General features: G+C 36.3%; 1 protein-coding gene across 1 annotated transcript in view; it reads right to left on the bottom strand.

Moving 5' to 3' along the window:
- LOC131051236 (GTP-binding protein At2g22870) overlaps nucleotides 1–20,453 on the bottom strand; it is a 47,840-nt gene that overhangs the window by 10,114 nt on the left and 17,273 nt on the right. The window contains exon 2 of the mRNA XM_057985653.2: nucleotides 18,629–18,698. Coding sequence (XP_057841636.2) covers nucleotides 18,629–18,698 — 70 coding nt within the window. The remainder of the gene's footprint in view (nucleotides 1–18,628; nucleotides 18,699–20,453) is intronic.

Genomic DNA, 20,453 nt, shown 5'->3' with positions numbered 1-20,453 from the left:
CTTGTGGTTGTTTGCTTCATGTTTTTGCATTTCAGTTTTAAGTGTTTGCTTCCGATGGTTAAAAGTTAAGTCTGAAAATCTATCAACCGGTAGATCACTGATTCACCCCCCCCCCCCCTCTCAGTGATCCCGGAATCCAACAATTGGTATCAGAGCCTAGTTCCTCTGAGGAAGCTTAACCGCTTGAGGAAGATCCGGGAGATTAATTCAATAGATTCCGGTTTTCAAAGACAACTCAATGTGGCACTTGAGGATCTTGATGTAGCTAGAAATGAGATTTGTACCCTAAAGAAGAACCTGAATGCTGCTGATGATTTCATTATTGACCTGAAGGATCAAGCTAACATCTCTAGAGAGAAGAGGAAGGAATTAATGGACAAGCTGAAGGAGAAAGAAGATCAAATCATGGAATATCAGAATAAAGCTGATGAAGTTAACAAGCTTGAAAGAGAGAATGTTGCCCTTAAGAATGAGATGCAATCCATTGTGATGAGGCTGACTAAGGAGATTGAGGACCAGAAGAAAAATGAAGAAAATCTAGCACAATCATTGAAAGAAAGAGCAGATGAATGCTTCAGGCTTACCTATGAGAATGATCAATTGAAGCTTGAGCTAACACAGTCAAGGAATAATGGTCAAGAACTTAAAAGACAGATTGCTTCCTTAAGGGATGGACTTGCTACTGCTAATGAATACAAAGACAAATTCAAAGCTAGCTCAGCAAGGCTTGATGAGATGCTAGAAAGTCAGAGGCATTGAATGGACATGCAAGGACTTGGATTTGAGAAAGGTGAATCCTCCGGATCTGGACAAGGCAATACAAAACTTGATCAAAAGAAGAGCAAGAATCCTCCAGTAAGACAACCTAATGCTCATAAATTCAATGGTAGATGCTTTACTTGCAACCAGTTCGGTCATATGGCGAATCAATGCAAAAGTAGGATGAATAATGGAATGAACAACATGGATAATGTTCCTACCATTAACGGTCAGTGTTTCATATGCAATAATTTTGGTCACAAGTCAAATGTGTGTAGAGCAGTACTAAATAATTTTCAAAACAAAAGATGCTATGCTTGTGGAATGTTTGGACATATCTCTAATCAGTGCAGGACAAGACCAAATAAAATGAACTTCAGACCTATGCAGAATAATGTTGTTTGTCGACCATGCAACAAAACCGATCACATTACAAAATACTGCAGAATCAAGAATAGTGCTCCGGTAGACAAGAGTAACTCAGATGAGAAAGGAAAAGCGAAAGTAGAAGAGATCAAGGAGAAGCATGAGAAGATGTGAGTAAGAAAGGATGAATCCAGAGCTGACAATGGGTCTGCACCCGAATCCGGTACAGGATCTTCATCCGACAACTAGGGCTTTATGCCTTCGGGTGGAGCTTTTTCATGCAGATTCTAAGAACCCCCTCTTCAGTGGTCTGCAATCGTTTCCGAAAGGTTGCAAAAGGATTGAATCACATATACAAATGATATCCGAAAGTTTCAAAAGGATCTAGTGCTCCGGTATGCAATTTCATGAAAATCATGGTAACTGGTTGTTGCATTTATTAGTGGAAAATTAGGTTTTTCGAAGGATAAAGGTGCATTTTGAGACTTCATTTGTCACAATGCGATCAAGTGAGTAGAGCAGAGAAGAGAGTAAAGCAATTTGGCGATTTCAGCAACTCCAAAGTGAATTTTTGCGCCCGGTTGTGAAGCAAGGTATTTATATGTTCAGGCTTTCTATTTCTGCAAACCCTAGCATTCAAAATGGCTTTAGTTTCTGGTATTGCTACCCCATTGGTGGTTGAGATTAAAGATGGGGCCCGACCAGTCTTCAAGAAACATCCTTTCAAGTCGATTGAGGATGATCTGGAAGGTGCATTTTCATTTGTGCCCTACGGCGTGCTGCATAACGAAGTTATCAGAGCTTACATTCACTGTGACCTTAAAGAGCTTGGAAATGCGAACATGCTGGATCTTTACAACAAGCATTTGGCTGACGGTTTGGGAAATTTCAAACCTGAGTATAAGGTGCTTCAAGAAAAGGGTTTCTCGCAGTTCGTGCATTTTTCGTTGTTTGATGAGGCAGAATGGATCTGGTATATTCTTAGCCGAGTGCATGATGAGTTCATTTGGCTTGATAGGCCACACAAAATCACCAAGCAGGCAATTCGTGTCATGATGGGCTTAGCCGAAACCGGTGATGTGCCCAGTTTGAGGAAAGTGTCAAATGACACAGTGATAGCCACCACTGGCTCGAGATTTGATAGCAAAGCAATGTCCATAAATGACATCCTGGAGAATGATGTGAAGTTTGCATCAATGGTAGTCGGTTACAAGGTTTACCGATCCAACAAGTACAACTTTGTGTCCGATACTGCTATATATTATGCATACCAGATGCTTAAGGATGATTAAAAGTATGATCTATGCACTGCGCTTCTGAATGAGTTGTTGAGCAATCTAAAGAAGATCAAGCAGGATAAGAAGCACACATTTAAATATGGGACACTTCTTATTTGCCTGGCCTTATTCTTCCTGAATGAGATACCCGATATCAAAGGTAAGGTCCAATGGGCCTTTGATAGACCGGTGGCCATGCAGATCAAAGAGGGATTATGGGGAGTTGGAGATGCTACCATGAGGATATGTGCCCTCTGGGGATATTTCAAAACCTTCCAAGCAACAATGAAGAGCAGGGAAAGGATCCCTAAGGAGGTTGTTGAAAAATATGGGCAAACCATTTGCTTCATGGTCAATAAGAATCAATGTCTAATGGAAGCAGTGGAGCCCCGAATAGTATGGATCATGCCCATGGGGTATGAAGTTGACTCTGTTGCACTTGAAGCATATGCCCAACATCTTCTGAGTCAACCGATGGATCTCAAGGAAGGGAGATTTGGGACTTACAAGGAGAAAGACCTCAGTCTGCATATGCAATTTACTGCTCCTGCCCGGAAAAGAAAGGTTACTAAGATAGCAGAGGAAGTAGCTTCTCAGATGGGTTTCACCAAGGAGGAGATGAAGAAAGCAAGGGAGAAATATGTGCAAAAAGAGACTAAGTCTGCTCCTGCTCCAGTAGCACAACCTACAAAACCTAGCCCATTCGGGAAAGGTGTTCTGAAGCAGAAGGAGAAGCCAAAAAGAACCTATGTTGCAGTGTCTTTGGTAGCCTCCAAAACTGAGTCTGAGGAGGAGGCAAGAAAGGCCAAGAAGAAAGGACAATTTCTCAAAGTGGTGAGGAAGCCGCAATCCAGTGGAGCCCAACAAAGCAAAAAGGCAAAGTCAAATCCTGCTCCTGCCGCAAGGCCCAAAAGAGAAGGGAAAGTCAAGACTCAACCTGAGTCCGATGCTCAAAAAGGTAAATCTAAACCTATTCCCTCGCTGACAGTAGATCGGATAATTGATGAGATAATTGTTGATGGGATCAACAGATTGATGATTGGAAATGTAGAGGAGGTGAGGAAAGAAACAAAGGAGATATGGAGGAAGATAAATGCAAATGACCCTTTGTACAAGGATGCATTCAAGCCATCTCAGCTGGTAGATAAGCAAGGTGTTTCCGGAAGTCATAAGGTTGAGACTCAGACTAAGGATCAACCGGAAGACCAAGATAATACACCACTTGATGCTGAGACCGGTGATGCCCCTCTGGTGGTAGATAGCTCTGTAGCCCCTAAGATCCAACAGGTTGATATTGCACCAAGTGGCGACACTGGTGCAACAGATAAAAGGGACAAGGGAGAGAAGAAGGATGCTGAGATAGCAGAGGCTAAGGTTGATGAGGTTGACAAAGGCAAAAGTATAGCTGATCCAGCAATTGTCACTCCTCTGGTTACAGGGACCCCGCCTCAAATTCCCATTAATCTTGATAGTTTTGTTAACCTTGGGAAGATGTCTCCTACTAAGAAACTTATGCTCGCAGTTGTTGTGCAAGCCCACGCCAGCCAAGATCTGGTGAAATCGGAGACTGAAGATAAAAAGCTAATTTTGATGTCTATAGATGTTTTGCAGAAGGTGGCCCCTAATGTACAGATAGATTCAAATAACTGCCCCTTCGGTAAATTGTTATAGTTAATTAACAGTGTAAATACTAGTTTTGATTCTTTGGAGAAGACGACTTCACAAACAGTTTTGGATAAGTTCAAGGATGTTAGGAAACAAACATTCCTGAAAATGATTGAAGATGATAGAGTGAGATTAAATAAAAGATTGCAGATTATTTCTGGCAAATTGTTAGAAGCAGGTAAATTGTATAAATCTTGTCTCATTTTGTCTAAGTTCACTGTTGATATTGATAAGCAGATAGGTGTTTGCCAGGGTAAGCTTGCTGGCATTTCTCAGTCCTTTGATCCCAATGCAACTCTAACCAAAAGTATTGAAGGACACATTATAGCCTTAAATGATCAGATCTCAAGCCTTCAAGCGGATAAGGAGAAAATTTTGAAAAAAGTAGGTGAACTACAGAACCTAATTGCCACACAGTTGGACACTATACTAAGTAATAAGGTGGATTGTATGAAGGAGATGGTCGGGCTTGTATCATCAGATTTAAGGGAGTTAGAAATTCATGCTACTATATCCAATGTATTCATCACAGTTTTGGACAACTTGAAGAGTGGGTGGGGTACTCACCTAGGATTTTTGAAGACTGTTTATGCTGACCTCTTCAAGTATTTGTAAAGTGTTTGTCATTTGTATATAAATTTTGGACAGCATCCCATCTTTGGCATTGTTGTCAAAGGGGGAGAGGAATGATGAAAAATGTACTGTGTGAATGGAGTATACAGATTAGATTTCTGCAGATTTGTGGGTTTTTGATCTAAGGGGGAGCCTTACAATTCTTTCATTCTTGATCCGGTGTACAAGTTTCACAGTGCTCAACACTTAGTCATTTTTCATGAGTGTTGCCATCAATGCCAAAGGGGGAGATTGTTGGCAATTGAAACTCATCTGGTAGTTTCCGATGGATGATTATTGGCTTAGGGTAGTCATTGATGGCAACTCTTCATGGAGATCCGATCCGGCGATCGTAATTCCTCTTATCCAGAAGTAGGTGTTAACCAGTAGCGTGTTCACCAGTATTTCAGATAGAACAGAGCATTATTGGGTCTGGATGCTTTCCGGTGATTGCGGTGCATTGAATCGTTTTCCTGTTGATTGGCCCGACTGATATACATTACTTTGGTGATGCGCACTTATCTTTTTGGATCCGGTCAAGCCGACCTATAACTACACATTACACCTTCAGGTCGACATGATGTATGATCTATTTTGTGGGTACCGGTATATAAGTTTGGTATGGGCAATCTTTTGGTGGATGATGTGATTGTATACGAGTGAGATGTGATCTAGAATCCATTTTGGCGCAGTTTCATGTGCGCATTCTTGATCCGGTAGCTGACTGAGATAGTGTACAGGGCAGAACAGAGCAGAATAGAGAAGGTGATCCAGTCAGTGTTTTTGCACTTAACTAGAACTCATCCAAGCATAGTAGATGCCATTTCAGAGTTCATACATTGTAATTCATCATTGTAACAGCTTTGTAAGTCAGTGAGACTTCCCTAAGGGTTGTAGCCTTTCAGGTTATTGTAATTGAGCAGTGAGCTCTAGGTAGTGTGCTTGAATGCCTATGCATTCCCATTTTGTAATATTGTTTTGCTACTAGCCATAGTGGAATAATATTGTGGGTTAAAATCCTACTGTGGTTTTTCCCATTTAAGTTTCCACGTAAAAAACCGGTGTTATGATCTTGTGGTTGTTTGCTTCATGTTTTTGCATTTCAGTTTTAAGTGTTTGCTTCCGGTGGTTAAAAGTCAAGTCTGAAAAACTATCAACCGGTAGATCACTGATTCACACCCCCCCCCCTCTCTCAGTGATCCCTGAATCCAACAAAAAGACCCAACATACAAAAGCCAAAAGACCAAGAAGGCCTAAAAAGTAGGGGATCCCCATTTGCAATGGAGCTATGTGTGAAAACGTCACAAGAAGTAGGAAATGCATAATTGATTCAAGAAATTAAGCAATAAGCAAGGATGCAGCTTCATAGAATTCATCAAATGGGTGACCAAAGAAAAGTGATAAAGGCCCCAGGGACTAGAATACTGAAGAAATTTTAGAGTTGAATCTGTGTGCTCTAAAGATGAAACAAATCCCTATTCCACTGGCAAATGGAAGACTACAAAGTAATCCAAACCAATTGTGATTTTATTAATATAAAGATTAATGAAGAAGAGTAGGAAAAAGGAGATGTCAAGGAGAGAAAAAGCGTTAAGTTGAATTCCTTTATATCAAAGAACTCAACATTCCCTCCTGAATTTATGGAATACAAGTTAGGGGATGCCAAGTTGGATGATATAGTTCAAGGGTAACACAAGCATGAAAAAACAAAAATGAACTATGGTGAAGGTGCAATTTGAAAAAGATGGAAGTTCAAAAGTGATTTTGGCCATGGAAGAGTGGAATCCAATATTAAAAGCTGCAACACTTAGGATATTTATGGACAACAAAAATGTTTTTGACTAGACTTGCAAAGACTTGAAATAAGTACTATTTGAACTATGTATAATTAATATTAAAAAAGTATTAAGAGATAAATTTTATAGCTAATAGGAAGATATTAAAACATAAACGATTAATTTACTAGTTTAGATACGGGTGTGGGTACGCATATTGGAACCCAATAGGCAATACGACAAATATATGAGTTTGTATGTATGTATGTATGTATGTGTATATATATAAATACATACATTTGTATATGTATATGTATAAATGTATTAAAAATAATTAAAATTTTATAATATAAAACAATGATAGTCATAATTGCCAGTAATAAAAATATTTGAATAACTCATGATTTGCAAAAACAAAAATTACTTTAAAGTTCATAATTCAATGATTTTTCAAATGTCAATACACAATGAAAATTACAATCAATATATAATAATCTTCATATTCATCTTCATCAACAGCATCAAAGTCCTTTAATTTCACTTGAACCATAATGAGTTACAATGCACTTCCACTAGCCATGTACTATACAAGCTGCCTCATCTACAAATATTTTCTGGCAAGTTGTGCAACAACGACATCCAAGTCAACACACTCAAGAGTTAGATCCTCATTCCCCATTGTAATCAAGTTTCTTAAAGCCTTTGAAACAACACAAACCTTCATTACACATGCCATTTTCACAATTTCATCACTTGAGGGCAAAATTATGTATGTAGACATTTTTATGTTTTTAATAAATGTTTCAAAAAAATAACTTTTTCTGTTTTGTTTTTTGAACAGCCCTTGGGATCCCCTAGGTTCTTCTTAAGTTCTCCTAGGGCACCCCAAGATAACCCAATCGGGAATCCAAACCGGACTTGAACCCAAACCGTACACACACGAGTACCCGTTAGAGGAAACCGGTAACATAGTAAAGGAATGAGAAAACTAAATCTTATGATGAAAACTAATATTATAGATTATCTAAGTCACAATTGAATTATAAATTAAAAAATAAAAATGGAAGATAGGTTTTTTTGTTAACCAAGGAATTTTTAAAGAGGTTACATCCAAGGGCCTCTTCCTATGGCATTATCGTTGTTCAAACCTGCAAGCTCAACAGCCTAGCAATGGCACAAATCCCACAAGCTCAATGACTTGTCGGGGGTTTGAACCTTGGTTGCAACAACATTATTATCATTTGCTAACTATTGCACCATGCCTTTATCGGCAAAAATGTGAGATAATAAATAAATATCTCGAAAAAAATATCAAATTATTAACACAATGTAAAAAAGGAATATGAAGATTAACTTTGGAAAAGCTCACACAATGTGATCCTAACGATGGATTAGAAAGTGTGAACCAAAACGTTGATTCAAAAAAGCTAACCATTTTCCCAAAAGTTATATTAGCCATTTCACAATCAACACTAACCCTCATAATCCTAGTAAAAATAAGAATGTTATATTCTAGATTAGAATTTCATTTTAAGATTTAACATATTAGAATATTTGATAACTGTACAAAATATGGATGCAACTAAAATACCAAACAATGTTCAAGCACAATCAAATTGTGTGGTTGAGCTAACAAAATGACTCAATCATATGACGTGTAAACGAAGTACAAGAATTGTTGGACAAAATGCCTCAAGAAAATATGGATGACCTAGTCTGTTTAATAACATGCCACGAAGGAACATGGTCATATGAAATGCCAAGTTATTTACAAATAGAAGAGACTAAAAACTTTAAGCAAAGGCAATAAGCAAGCTAAGGGTTGAATTCCAAAAACATTGCAAGCATCATACCTACCTATATACAAATTGGAGCTTAAATGAGGGTGTGGACATCCATCAAAGCCTGATGAAAAAGAAAATTTGCATCAAATACAATTGTAATTGCCCTGGTAGACATGTATGCAAATAGTGGAAGCATAGACAAGGCATACAAATTGTTTGATAGAATACCTCGAAGAATGTTCGGATTATATTATTAGTTGTTTGACAGAATGACTTGAGGAAATGAGGTCTCACCCATTGCAAACTAGTAGGATATGCACAAACAACTTTGTTGAAAAGCTTAAGAAACTTTCATGCAAATGAAATTGGCAAGCTAAAAGTTGGATTCCACCATTTTTCCAACATCCTTCCTACCCCTATAAATTGCACTATGGAGCAAGGTATGGACATGCATCAATGCATACGCACACAAATCTCATTGATAAGGCTCTAAAAACTTCATGCAAATGCAATTAACAAGTATAAAACTAAATCCTGTGACCTCCTTACTTGTACCAAAATGAAACGTTTGTATACAATTATGGACATCCATCAAGGCATGTGGGTTAAATAAATGCACCCACCTTGGCAAACTTGTAGGAAAAATATGAAAGCATAAACAAATATGTCAACTCTATGGTATAACATCTCAAGATAATGTGGTCTCACAATTCGCCAAAACAAGATGTGCACAAAACGGGTTTGTTGAAAAGATTTTAGAAGCATTCAAAAAATTGATATAGGATTGTTGAAAAGGCTTTAGAAACTTACAAGCAACATGATTAGCAAGTACAAAAGTTACACAATCGAAGCCTCAATAGAAATGCATGCAAAATGGGAAGCACAGGCAAGCACACGAACTTTTCAACAAAACACCTCAAAAAGAAGGAATCTCACTCACAGCACAAACAAATGTATTGAAGAGTCTTAAAACTATCGTGTAGGAGCAAACAAACAAGAATGCTCTACATTCACACCTTTATTCAACGCTTGCACTAAAATTGTTCCTACAACTCTCCTTTTGGCATCATCACCCTCTTCTTTTCTCTTCCTCGCACCTATTGTTTGATTTTCTACATTACAATACCATAACTCCCTTCTGCCTCACACCTTCAATGTTTTTCCTCACAAAAATCAAGAAAGGGATAGAAAAATATGCCTCTATTTCTAGTTACATTCAATTTTTAAGATTTCTAGGTGAAGAACATTTGCACAACCCCACCCCCATATAGAAAACTCACAAATCATGGTACAACTCGATACCCACCACTTCTACAATTACAAACATATTAATCGCTCCTTCAAGACTTCTTAAAATACATTAAATGATAATACTTAGTCGGTAATAGAAAATACACTATTTTATTATAGTACTTAGTAGTCTTTTGGAAGTGAACTGAATGATTATTCCAGTGGTTCAATCCAAACATTGGTTATTTGTGAATATTGATACTTTAAATCTACAAACAATTTAATTTTATTTATTCAATTTACTTGTTATAGCTGATCGAAATTGTGGGTAGTGACATGTAGCACTTGCCAAAAAGATGGATGGCATAGGAAGCTAACTCTAAGGCCTTTTCAGCCTTTGCCTGTTCCAAGGTAGCTGGGTCAAGGTGAAAATACAATGGGAAAGGTTCATCATGTTCTCTTGACTCAAGACTAAATGCCCTAGTCGAATAATTGAAGGCAGGCTCTTGGCCAAGATCGGGTGGAAGAAATAGACAAAAGTCAAATTAATCAATCTAAAAGTTAACTATTTAAGTTAATCTTCTTTAATTAATAAACTAATATTACTTCTAAGTTCTAATTGTGTTTAAGAACTCGTTGACTAAAGCCAATCTGTCAAAATTAATTTGAATAAAACTAATATAAAATTCCACTTGGTGAGAAACTCACAAAGAGCCCACCATGTTTTGTTTCTTACTAGGTATTGTTGGGGTTGATTTGATCCCCATGTGACTTTGAAAAAATAAATTCCCCCTCCTCATCACGGTTTCAAAGCTGAACAAGTAAAAAAATTGTCTTGCCCCTCCTTGCAAAAATAAAGTTATAATTCTAAGGTTAACCCTTAAATAAATTACAACCTATCCCACAATTGTTTAATTTAAATCATTTGGTGTGTGGGAACAAAGAATGAAGATGGAAGGATCCTGTAGGTGTCGTTAGAATATACAAGCACCACAAGCAATGAGTTGGAGAGAGAGTGGTACTAGGAAGAATGAGAAGCAGTGAAACAAAAGCACTAAGAGATGATAGGGGACAACAATGGTGGGTAGTAAATAAAATAAGAGCACAATGATACTAGTGGAGGAAATCATATTACCATAGCAAATACAATAGTGAGTGAAATGGAATAATTCTGTCTCCAATCATGACATTGGTGTGTAAAGAGAACTGAGCAACAAAGAAGTGGATGATGTTGCAATAGATAGAAGCGTTTTTGCAGACCAAGTTACTGTTGAATAAACAGGATGCACAAGGGTACAGACAGCCCAATAGATGGTCAATCCACCAATTGAAAAGGAGTATTTGAGGCCAGCAGTGTGAAACAAAGCAAGCCCCAACGGACAGCTGTAAAAGGCTGCCAAAACCAAGATATCATTGCTCAACCACATAAGAGAAGCAAGATGGAGAAGGATTTAACGTAAAATCTGCTTCTCCTTAAAGCAAAAAATTATAGGAGAAACCAGCCAAAAAAAAATCCAGTGAAGTTAGAACTACTAAAGCTGCTATTTTTGGATGCAGAAAGAAGACAATTAAAAAAATTGACTCCCTTCCTTGGCTTCAGAACACTTGGGAATGCTTTATATTTCTCTGCTTCCTACCTAATGAATTGTTATGTAAATGAACCAATTAATAGCCCCTACTGTAACATATAAAGCTGATCAGAGATTTAAGACTCCAATTCAACAAGTGAGAAAAGAAATGTGACAAATAAAGAAGAATAATATACATATGGAAGGTGGGAACACTATGCTAACCAATAAGACCAAACAAAGCAATCTGTTAACATGAGAAAGATTAAAATATATATGATGAATAAGGTAAGGCATTTGATATTAAATGGTTAGTTTACAAATTTGAAAGGAGCTTGGAGATAACACGATGTACCATCAGAGTTTGAACCAGCTTCAAAGAATCCTCATCACCTATAGAGGTCCATGTATGGTCTTATTTGGTGATCCAAGGATGCAACCAAACTAGAGAGGGAAAGTCATAAATACTGTACTAAAAGTTTAAACAACTACCTATTTATATGATTAAAAAGATATCAACCTAGATCTTTCAACACATTGAATTATATTTGTATTTATTGAAAAAGGTAACCATTTTCCATATCTAACTAGTGGAAGTAATTAAACGTTGGTATTGAAGATTGACCTCACTTTCAGAGGCTAGAAAAAATTGTCAGATAAGAACAACGGTGCTTATGAGCAATTCAAAATATTAAAAACAGCTCAACTACAACTGATTAGTGTTGATGCATAGTAGCTTCGGTCAGATATAAGGGTGACCATTAATATTGATTATACATATATAAGCATGTATGTATGTATGTCAGTCCACTATGTGGACTGACATACATACACACATACTCCTTCCTTGTGTTTATAAGAATAATCACTTCAAATACTTTGCAAGCCATCATCCTTATGTCTGATCGAAACTCTACATTAATCTGTGTGTGATCAGATTATATTATTCTCTTTCCTTGTATCGTGTAATGATCATTAAGGCATCATTGTATATAACAAGATCAAAGTTTACATGATCGTATTCATTAGATCGAACTTATATGTTTGTATTTGATAAATCGAACTTGATAATGTGTTTTGCACAGATCGATGACTTTAATTGGTTACGAGTTAAGTTAACTAACATAAATAAAGTTTGCATCCCTTGGTATGTAAGGGACACGTTATGAGTGAACATGCCTCCACATTGTGGAGACATGTCCTCTCATAACAAGTCCCACTAAACATATATATATATATATATATATATATATTCGCCGATTTCAAGAGAGAAGGATATAGAAATCAATAAATGCTCTCTCTCCCTTGATCGACGAATTTCAGACTTGAAGAAAACCCCTGCACTGCCCTTGATACATTATCATTGTTGACATTCATATTTTGGAAGGAATAAATTCTGAATACTCCGAATTTAAAGGGAAATCTGCACATTGAACGAATTGCATCAGTCTGATATAAATTTAATTTCTTAACATGATATCAGAGCCCTGGTAAAAGGAGATCCAAATTAAATTTGAGGCATCAGACTATCATCTATTAAGTATTGCAGTCACATTTCATTCTTCACAATATCAAACATGATCAGATTTGAAGATCGACTCGAAGGAGCCAACAACTTCATATCTTGGAAGCTCAGAATTATGATGCTTCTAAAGGAGAATAAATTAGACTCCTTCGTAAAAGAAAAGACAACCGAACCTGAAAATGAACCTAAGAAAACTCAATGGATTGAAAGCAATGAGAAAGCCATGAAACTTATAGTGGATGTAGTCAGGGATCATATTGTACCTATATTAGCAAAACATGAAACTGCATACCTTATGTTCAAATCTCTTGAGAGTGAATTTGAAATAAATAATACAGGCAGAACCCTTGCCCTAAAGAGGCAAATTAATAATATAAGCATGAATAAGGAAGAATCTGTCAATGCATATTTCATGAGAATCACTGAACTAAGGGACCAACTATCAACAGTTGGATATGAAATTGATAGCAAGGAATTGACACTCATAAACTTAAGCAGTCTTCCAAATTCATGGGAATCATTTGTCCAAGGAATAAGCGCAAGATCCAAGCTTCCTAAATTTGATCGATTAAGATCTGATTGTCTACAAGAAGAGTCAAGACAAATAACAAAAGGGAAGCAGAAACCTATAGATGAGGATATTCATGTCCTTAACACAAATTCTCGTAAGAAAGGTAAGAAGAAGATTTTCAAAAGGAAGAGAAATTCTCATGGAAAAAGTTCATCCAAGCAGAGAAAGGACCTGTCGCAAGTTCAATGTTTTAGGTGTGATCAATATGGACACTATGCGGTCAAGTGTCCTAACAGAACAAAACAACAAGCCTCATTTGCTAAAATCGGAAAGACAAATATAGAACATGATTCTAAGAAATTTGCTTTCTACTCAGCATTATCCAGCCAAGTCTCAAACAAACTTAACACATGGGTAATCAATAGTGGATCATCAAGACACATTACAGGATACCAAGATCACTTAGAAACTATGGTAGAAGAATCTGATGAAGAGGTTACAATTGGGGATGATTCTGCACATCCAGTAAAAGGAGTTGGAACCTGCACCATCAAATTGAAATCCAGGATCTCTATTCAACTCACTGGAGTACTATATGTGCCAGGTATTAAGAGAAATTTAATATCTATATCAGCTCTTGAAGATAACAGATACAGAGTTACATTTATGGAGGGTAAAGTCCTAGCATGGCTAAAGAACTCAACCATAAAGAAGGCCCAAACTATAGGCATAAGACAAGGACACCTTTACAAACTTTGCACTAAGTCAAATCAAACCCTCATTCATGAGACTTTTGAATCAAATGAGATTTGGCATCGAAGGTTAGGCCATATTCACTTTCGTGCCCTAACTTCTATGGATAAATTTGTAACCGGACTACCTAAGCTAAATCAAACTCACAATGGGGCATGTAAAGGGTGTGCCTTGGGGAAAAATACTAAGGGTACTTTTCCTAATAGTTTGAGTAGAACTAAAGTTGTGTTAGAATTAGTCCACTCTGACCTATGTGGACCCATGTTTGTACCCTCCATAGGAGGATTTATGTATTATGTAATTTTCATTGATGACTTCTCCAGGAAGACCTGGATATACTTTCTCAAGTGCAAAGAATCAAAAGAGATCCTTAAAAAGTTTAAGGAATTCAAAGCTCTCACAGAAAATTCTTCCGAGAAGAAAATTAAAATACTTAGAACTAACAATGGGAAAGAATATACTTCTAAAACCTTTAAAGAGTTTTGTGTAAATGCAGGGATTAAGAGGGAGTTCACTGTACCCTATAATCCTCAACAAAATGGAGTTGCTAAGAGGAAAAACAGAACTATAGTAGAGGCAGATAGAGCAATGCTTTATGATCAAAACCTAGAAACCTCATTCTGGGCTGAAGCTTCTAATACAGTCATATACATTCAAAATAGATGTCCTCACTCTCACTTGGAAAATAAAACTCCTGAAGAAGCCTTTACTGGTGTAAAACTAGATATCAATCACTTAAGAATATTTGGGTGCCCAGTTTACATTCATGTACCTAAAGAGAAGAGATTGAAACTAGAACCTTCTGGGAGAAAAGGAATATTTGTAGGCTACAGTGAAACTTCAAAAGCTTACAGAATATACATACCTGGACAGAGACAAATTGAACTTACAAAATATACATACTTGGACAGAGACAAATTGAACTAAGTAAAGATGTCATTTTTGAAGAAGACATTGCCTTTAAGAAGGCCAGGAAATCAAATAAGATAGAAATACCAGATTCACACAAAGGTATGGAAGAAGATCTTACTCTTGAGTTTCAGAGGGAGTATCCAGATGAAACTACAAATGAAAGTCGAATTCCTCTAGAGACTCAAGAAGAGGAACCAAAAAATAATCACAAGAGACCACTTTGGGCTGGAAAGATGATACAAGAAGCAGAAATCTATGCAGCACCCAAAGGAACATTCAGAGAGAGCAAAAGACCTCGCAAATTAACATATGATGCATTAATGAGTGAAATCATTAATTCTAAACCTACTGGTGTTGCAGAAGCCCTCAAGCATCAAGTCTAGAAGGATGCTATGATAGAAGAGTACCAATCCATTCTAAAGAATGATGTTTGGGACATAGCTCCTAGACCAAAAGAGAAATTTGTTGTCTCATCCAAGTGGCTTTTCAAAATTAAACATGTTGTAGATGGCAGTATAGATAAACATAAAGCACGTTTTGTCGCCAGAGGATTCTCACAGAAGGAAGGTATTGATTATGAAGAGACATTTGCACTTGTTGCCCAGTATACCTCCGTTAGAGCCAGTCATGGCTATTGCAGCTGCTAAAGGATGGAAGATCCATCACATGGATGTGAAAACTGCATTCTTAAATGGGACTATTGAGGAAGAAGTCTATCTAGAACAACTTGAAGGTTTTGTGATTCATAATGTAGCTTCACATACGTGCAAACTGAAGAAAGCTTTATATGGACTTAAACAGGCTCCCCGAGCTTGGTATGAGAGGATTGATAGCTATTTGTTGGGTCTAGGATTCTCCAAGAATGATGCAGATCCAAATCTTTACTTTAAAGTAATTAATGGTGATTTGTTGATACTTATTCTATATGTTGATGATCTGCTAGTTACAGGAGAAGATCACCTCATTGTTCAATGTAATAAGGACCTAGCATCAGAATTTGATATGAAAGACTTGGACAGTCTACACTACTTCCTTGGATTGGAAGTTTGGCAGAAACTAGAAGGTATTTTTCAAAATCAAGGGAAATACACCATTGATATTCTAAAAAGATTTGGAATGTGGAACTACAGACCAATGTCGACACCCATGGAAACCAACCTACATAAACTAAAAGAAGCAGCAGCAGAATCCAGACTTGCAAACCCTACTCTTTACAGGCAGATAATTGGATCACTGATGTACATGGTTAACACTTGACCGGATATTTGCTATTGAGTGAATGCCTTGAGCCAGTTTATGTGTGAACCTCGAGAGATACATCTTGTTGATGCTAAGCATATATTGAGGTACCTTCAAGGTACTCTTGGACATGAACTCAAATATAAAAATGTTGATCTAAATCTACATGGTTACTCTGATTCTGATTGGGCTGGAAGTGTGATTGATCGGAAAAGCACATCAAGGTGTTGCTTCAGTTTGGGATCAGCTATGATTTCTTGGATTTGCATAAAACAATCTTTAGTAGCTCAAAGCTCCACAGAGGCCGAATACATTGCAGCATCTTTGGGAGCAAGAGAAGCAGTATGGCTTCAAAAACTGCTTGTGGGATTATTTGGAGAGCCTCTAAAGCCTACTATCATCCACTGTGACAATCAAAGTTGCATCAAACTGTCTATAAATCAAGTATTTCATGATAGATCAAAGCATATAGAGATTCCTTACCACTATGTGAGAGACATGGTAGAAAGGAATGTAATCCAGTTGGAGTATATTAATACAAGTGATCAAACAACAGACATACTTACCAAGCCGCTCCCCAGAGTGAAAGTTGAAAACTTCAGGAAGAAACTTGGTATGGTTGAAATGTAAGTTATTGAGATTATCTCTAAATTTCTATTTGTATTAAAATTAATAAAGATGTTTAATGTGTAAACTCTTTTGTCATATGTGTGACTCTATGACTTATGGGCCTACCCTATGTACATTATTGAAAGGTGACGATCTTTCAAATAATGAACACTTGCATCCTACATTGTAAGGTGACAACTTTACAATGATCGGTTCACTATCATGACGAATATCATGTGACTTGATATTCATGCACATGTCATGATAGTTAATATCTCTTGGGCTTATTGATAGATATCATGAGACTTGATATCAGTTGAATATCATTATGCTCCTTATGAGATGATCATGGTGGCTATTATGTGACGTAATATCCATGGAAATGCCATGATTTGTTATGGTAGACATCATGAGACATGATGTCAGTGCACATACCATAACCTGGATGTTTATGTGAAGAATGTCATGTGACTTGATGTTCTTAAACCATCCTCCAATATCACGAGTTAGGTGATATCTTCATACTTGATTATCTTCCCTAGCTAAGAGGGAATGTTGATGCATAGTAGCTTCGGTCAGATATAAGGGTGATCATTAATATTGATTATACATATATAAGCATGTATGTATGTATGTCAGTCCACTATGTGAAGAATGTCATGTGACTTGATGTTCTTAAACCATCCTCCAATATCACGAGTTAGGTGATATCTTCATACTTGATTATCTTCCCTAGCTAAGAGGGAGTGTTAATGCATAGTAGCTTCGGTTAGATATAAGGGTGACCATTAATATTGATTATACATATATAAGCATGTATGTATGTATGTCAGTCCACTATGTTAAGAATGTCATGTGACTTGATGTTCTTCCAATATCACAAGTTAGGTGATATCTTCATACTTGATTATCTTCCCTAGCTAAGAGGGAGTGTTGATGCATAGTAGCTTCGGTCAGATATAAGGGTGACCATTAATATTGATTATACATATATAAGCATGTATGTATGTATGTCAGTCCACTATGTGAAGAATGTCATGTGACTTGATGTTCTTAAACCATCCTCCATTATCACGAGTTAGGTGATATCTTCATACTTGATTATCTTCCCTAGCTAAGAGGGAGTGTTGATGCATAGTAGCTTCGGTCAGATATAAGGGTGACCATTAATATTGATTATACATATATAAGCATGTATGTATGTATGTCAGTGACATACATACACACATACTCCTTCCTTGTGTTTATAAGAACAATCACTTCGAATACTTTGCAAGCCGTCATCCTTATGTCTGATCGAAACTCTACATTAATCTGTGTGTGATCAGATTCTATTCTTCTCTTGCCTTGTATCCTGTAATGATCATTAAGGCATCATTGTATATAACAAGATCAAAGTTTACATGATCGTATTCATTAGATCGAACTTATATGTTCGTATTTGATAAATTGAACTTATATGTTCGTATTTGATAAATAGAACTTATATGTTCGTTACAGATCGACGACTTTAATTGGTTAAGAGTTAAGTTAACTAACATAAATAAAGTTTGCATCCCTTGGTATGTAAGGGACACGTTATGAGTGGACATGCCTCCACATTGTGGAGACATGTCCCCTCATAACATGTCCCACTAAACATATATATATATTCGCCGATTTCAAGAGAGAAGGATATAGAAATCAATAAATGCTCTCTCTCCCTTGATCGACGAATTTCAGACTTGAAGAAAAGCCCTGCACTGCCCTTGATACATTATCATTGTTGACATTCATATTTTGGAAGGATTAAATTCTGAATACTCCGAATTTAAAGGGAAATCTGCACATTGAACAAATTGCATCAGTCTGATATAAATTTAATTTCTTAACAATTAGAATCATTAGTTGAAAAAATTATGAAAGAAGCAAAAGAGCAGGAAATTATAGTATATTCGTTATTAAAAGGAGAAGGAAAGTAAACATATAAATCAATTATCATAGAACCATTAAACAGTTAAATGAAGTTACATAGAAAAAAAATGATCATCAATGAAAGCATACCCATATCCAGGTAAGTCCACCAAGTACCAGCTATCATTAATCAAGAAATGATTTATCAGTTGTGTCTTCCCTGCAAAAAGTTAATATTTTTTATGTTTACCATCATATGTTTCTTTTTCTAAAAGAAATGGTAGAAGATTAACTACTCAAGAATTAGGCCATACTTTAAATAAAATTTCTTTTAATGTTTATTTTTTTTATGCGTTTCACTAAAAGTTTATCTCAATACTCGTTGATAAAGATAAAGAATAAACTGGCTACAAGTGCTTGAGCAGATGCTGAAGGCAGGAAATTTTTAACAATTTACAAAAGGTTCAATCAAAGCATAGGAAAAGAAGTTGGTGCAAAATGCACCAATATTTAAAGTTATGTCTTCAGGTAGACTTTAGTGAGTATACTTACTAAAAGATAAAGAGGTTAATGCATGACAATTTCTTCTTTAGCAATTCATCTGCTTCATGCTACGCAAAGATCATTACTATATGCCCCAAAATTTCTGAAATCTCAGAAACAGAGGAATAAATTTCTCCATCATGCTAGAACTCAATAAAATATTATTTGATATTGGAGTGAGTATTACAAAGAGGTCTGTCTCCTTATATAGAGTTTTGGAGATTTAACTGACAATAAATAAATGTGACACTACTTCAAGATTCTAAATGCTAATAATAGCAAAAATTAACACACCACTAAGTCACCATAGTGATTTTATTGCAAAGATAAGCCTTATATGCTAACAACCCCTCCTAAGGCTTATTGTGCTAAAATCAAAACATACTAATGCAGTCACAAACACACACCCCCTCTTAAGGCTTACTGTACTAAAATCAAAACATACTATCACAGTAACAAACTAACAGCCCCTCTTGAGGCTTACTGTACTAAAATCAAATCATACTATCACAATGAGAAACTAAAAAACTCGAAACCAAATAGAACCATATATTATTTAAATGCTTTTATCTTTGAAAATAGTTCTTGAACAAGGTAGACAAAACTTTAAACTCGTACCAGGACCTGCAACTTAGCTTTAAAATATATAGGTGAAACAACAGAAGCAAATATTTCTCTCAGGAATATCTCAACAAAACAAAACATAAATATATTTTCAATTTCTCATTATATTCTCAATATTGGGGAACCAAACATGGCAGAAAATTTCATTAAAAAAAAAGCGAAAACTGATGTTTTTACATTTAATGCCATGTTGATTGCATAGAGAGAGTCAGAGAGTAAACAAGAAATTACACCACAAATATTGAAATATGGATTTTCCTCAATAATATTGAGATGGCTGATTAGAGTGCACAAATGCAAAGTACATTACTGCATAGTTTGACTTAAAAATTCAAACCCTCAAAATCAAACGTCAACCTACAAAGTAACACAGAACAGGTAGAGCCAATGAAGCTAGCTGCAAAAGAACGATCAACTATAGGGCTGCAGTTCTTGATGTTTTTGCAATGGGTTATAAATAATGAAGTGATGCTAGATTATCAAGCTGTTTTGTATAAAAAGATAAATAGATCAGATTGTCTTATACTAGCTGGACGTAATCATATGCAATATAAACTGGGTTGCTTACAACCACTTTGTTCAGTCATGCACTGAGTTATACCACTATTCACTGCTAGATAATACAATACAAGGGCATTCATTCTCCCAATATGATGCAAAGCCAGAATAAAAGAACCTGTTGATATATACTCAATCATCATGCAATGGTTCAACATTGTAAATCAGTAGATAGGAAGAAATGAGCAAGACACCAAGTTTCTTGTAAAAACCGAACACACCACCATCTCTATATCCTAAAGTTTAAATC

This window comes from Cryptomeria japonica, chromosome 6 (assembly GCF_030272615.1).
Source record: "Cryptomeria japonica chromosome 6, Sugi_1.0, whole genome shotgun sequence".
NCBI lineage: Eukaryota > Viridiplantae > Streptophyta > Pinopsida > Cupressales > Cupressaceae > Cryptomeria > Cryptomeria japonica.
The sequence above is the reverse complement of the archived record's forward strand: the minus strand, read 5'-3'. Positions and strand labels throughout refer to the sequence as shown.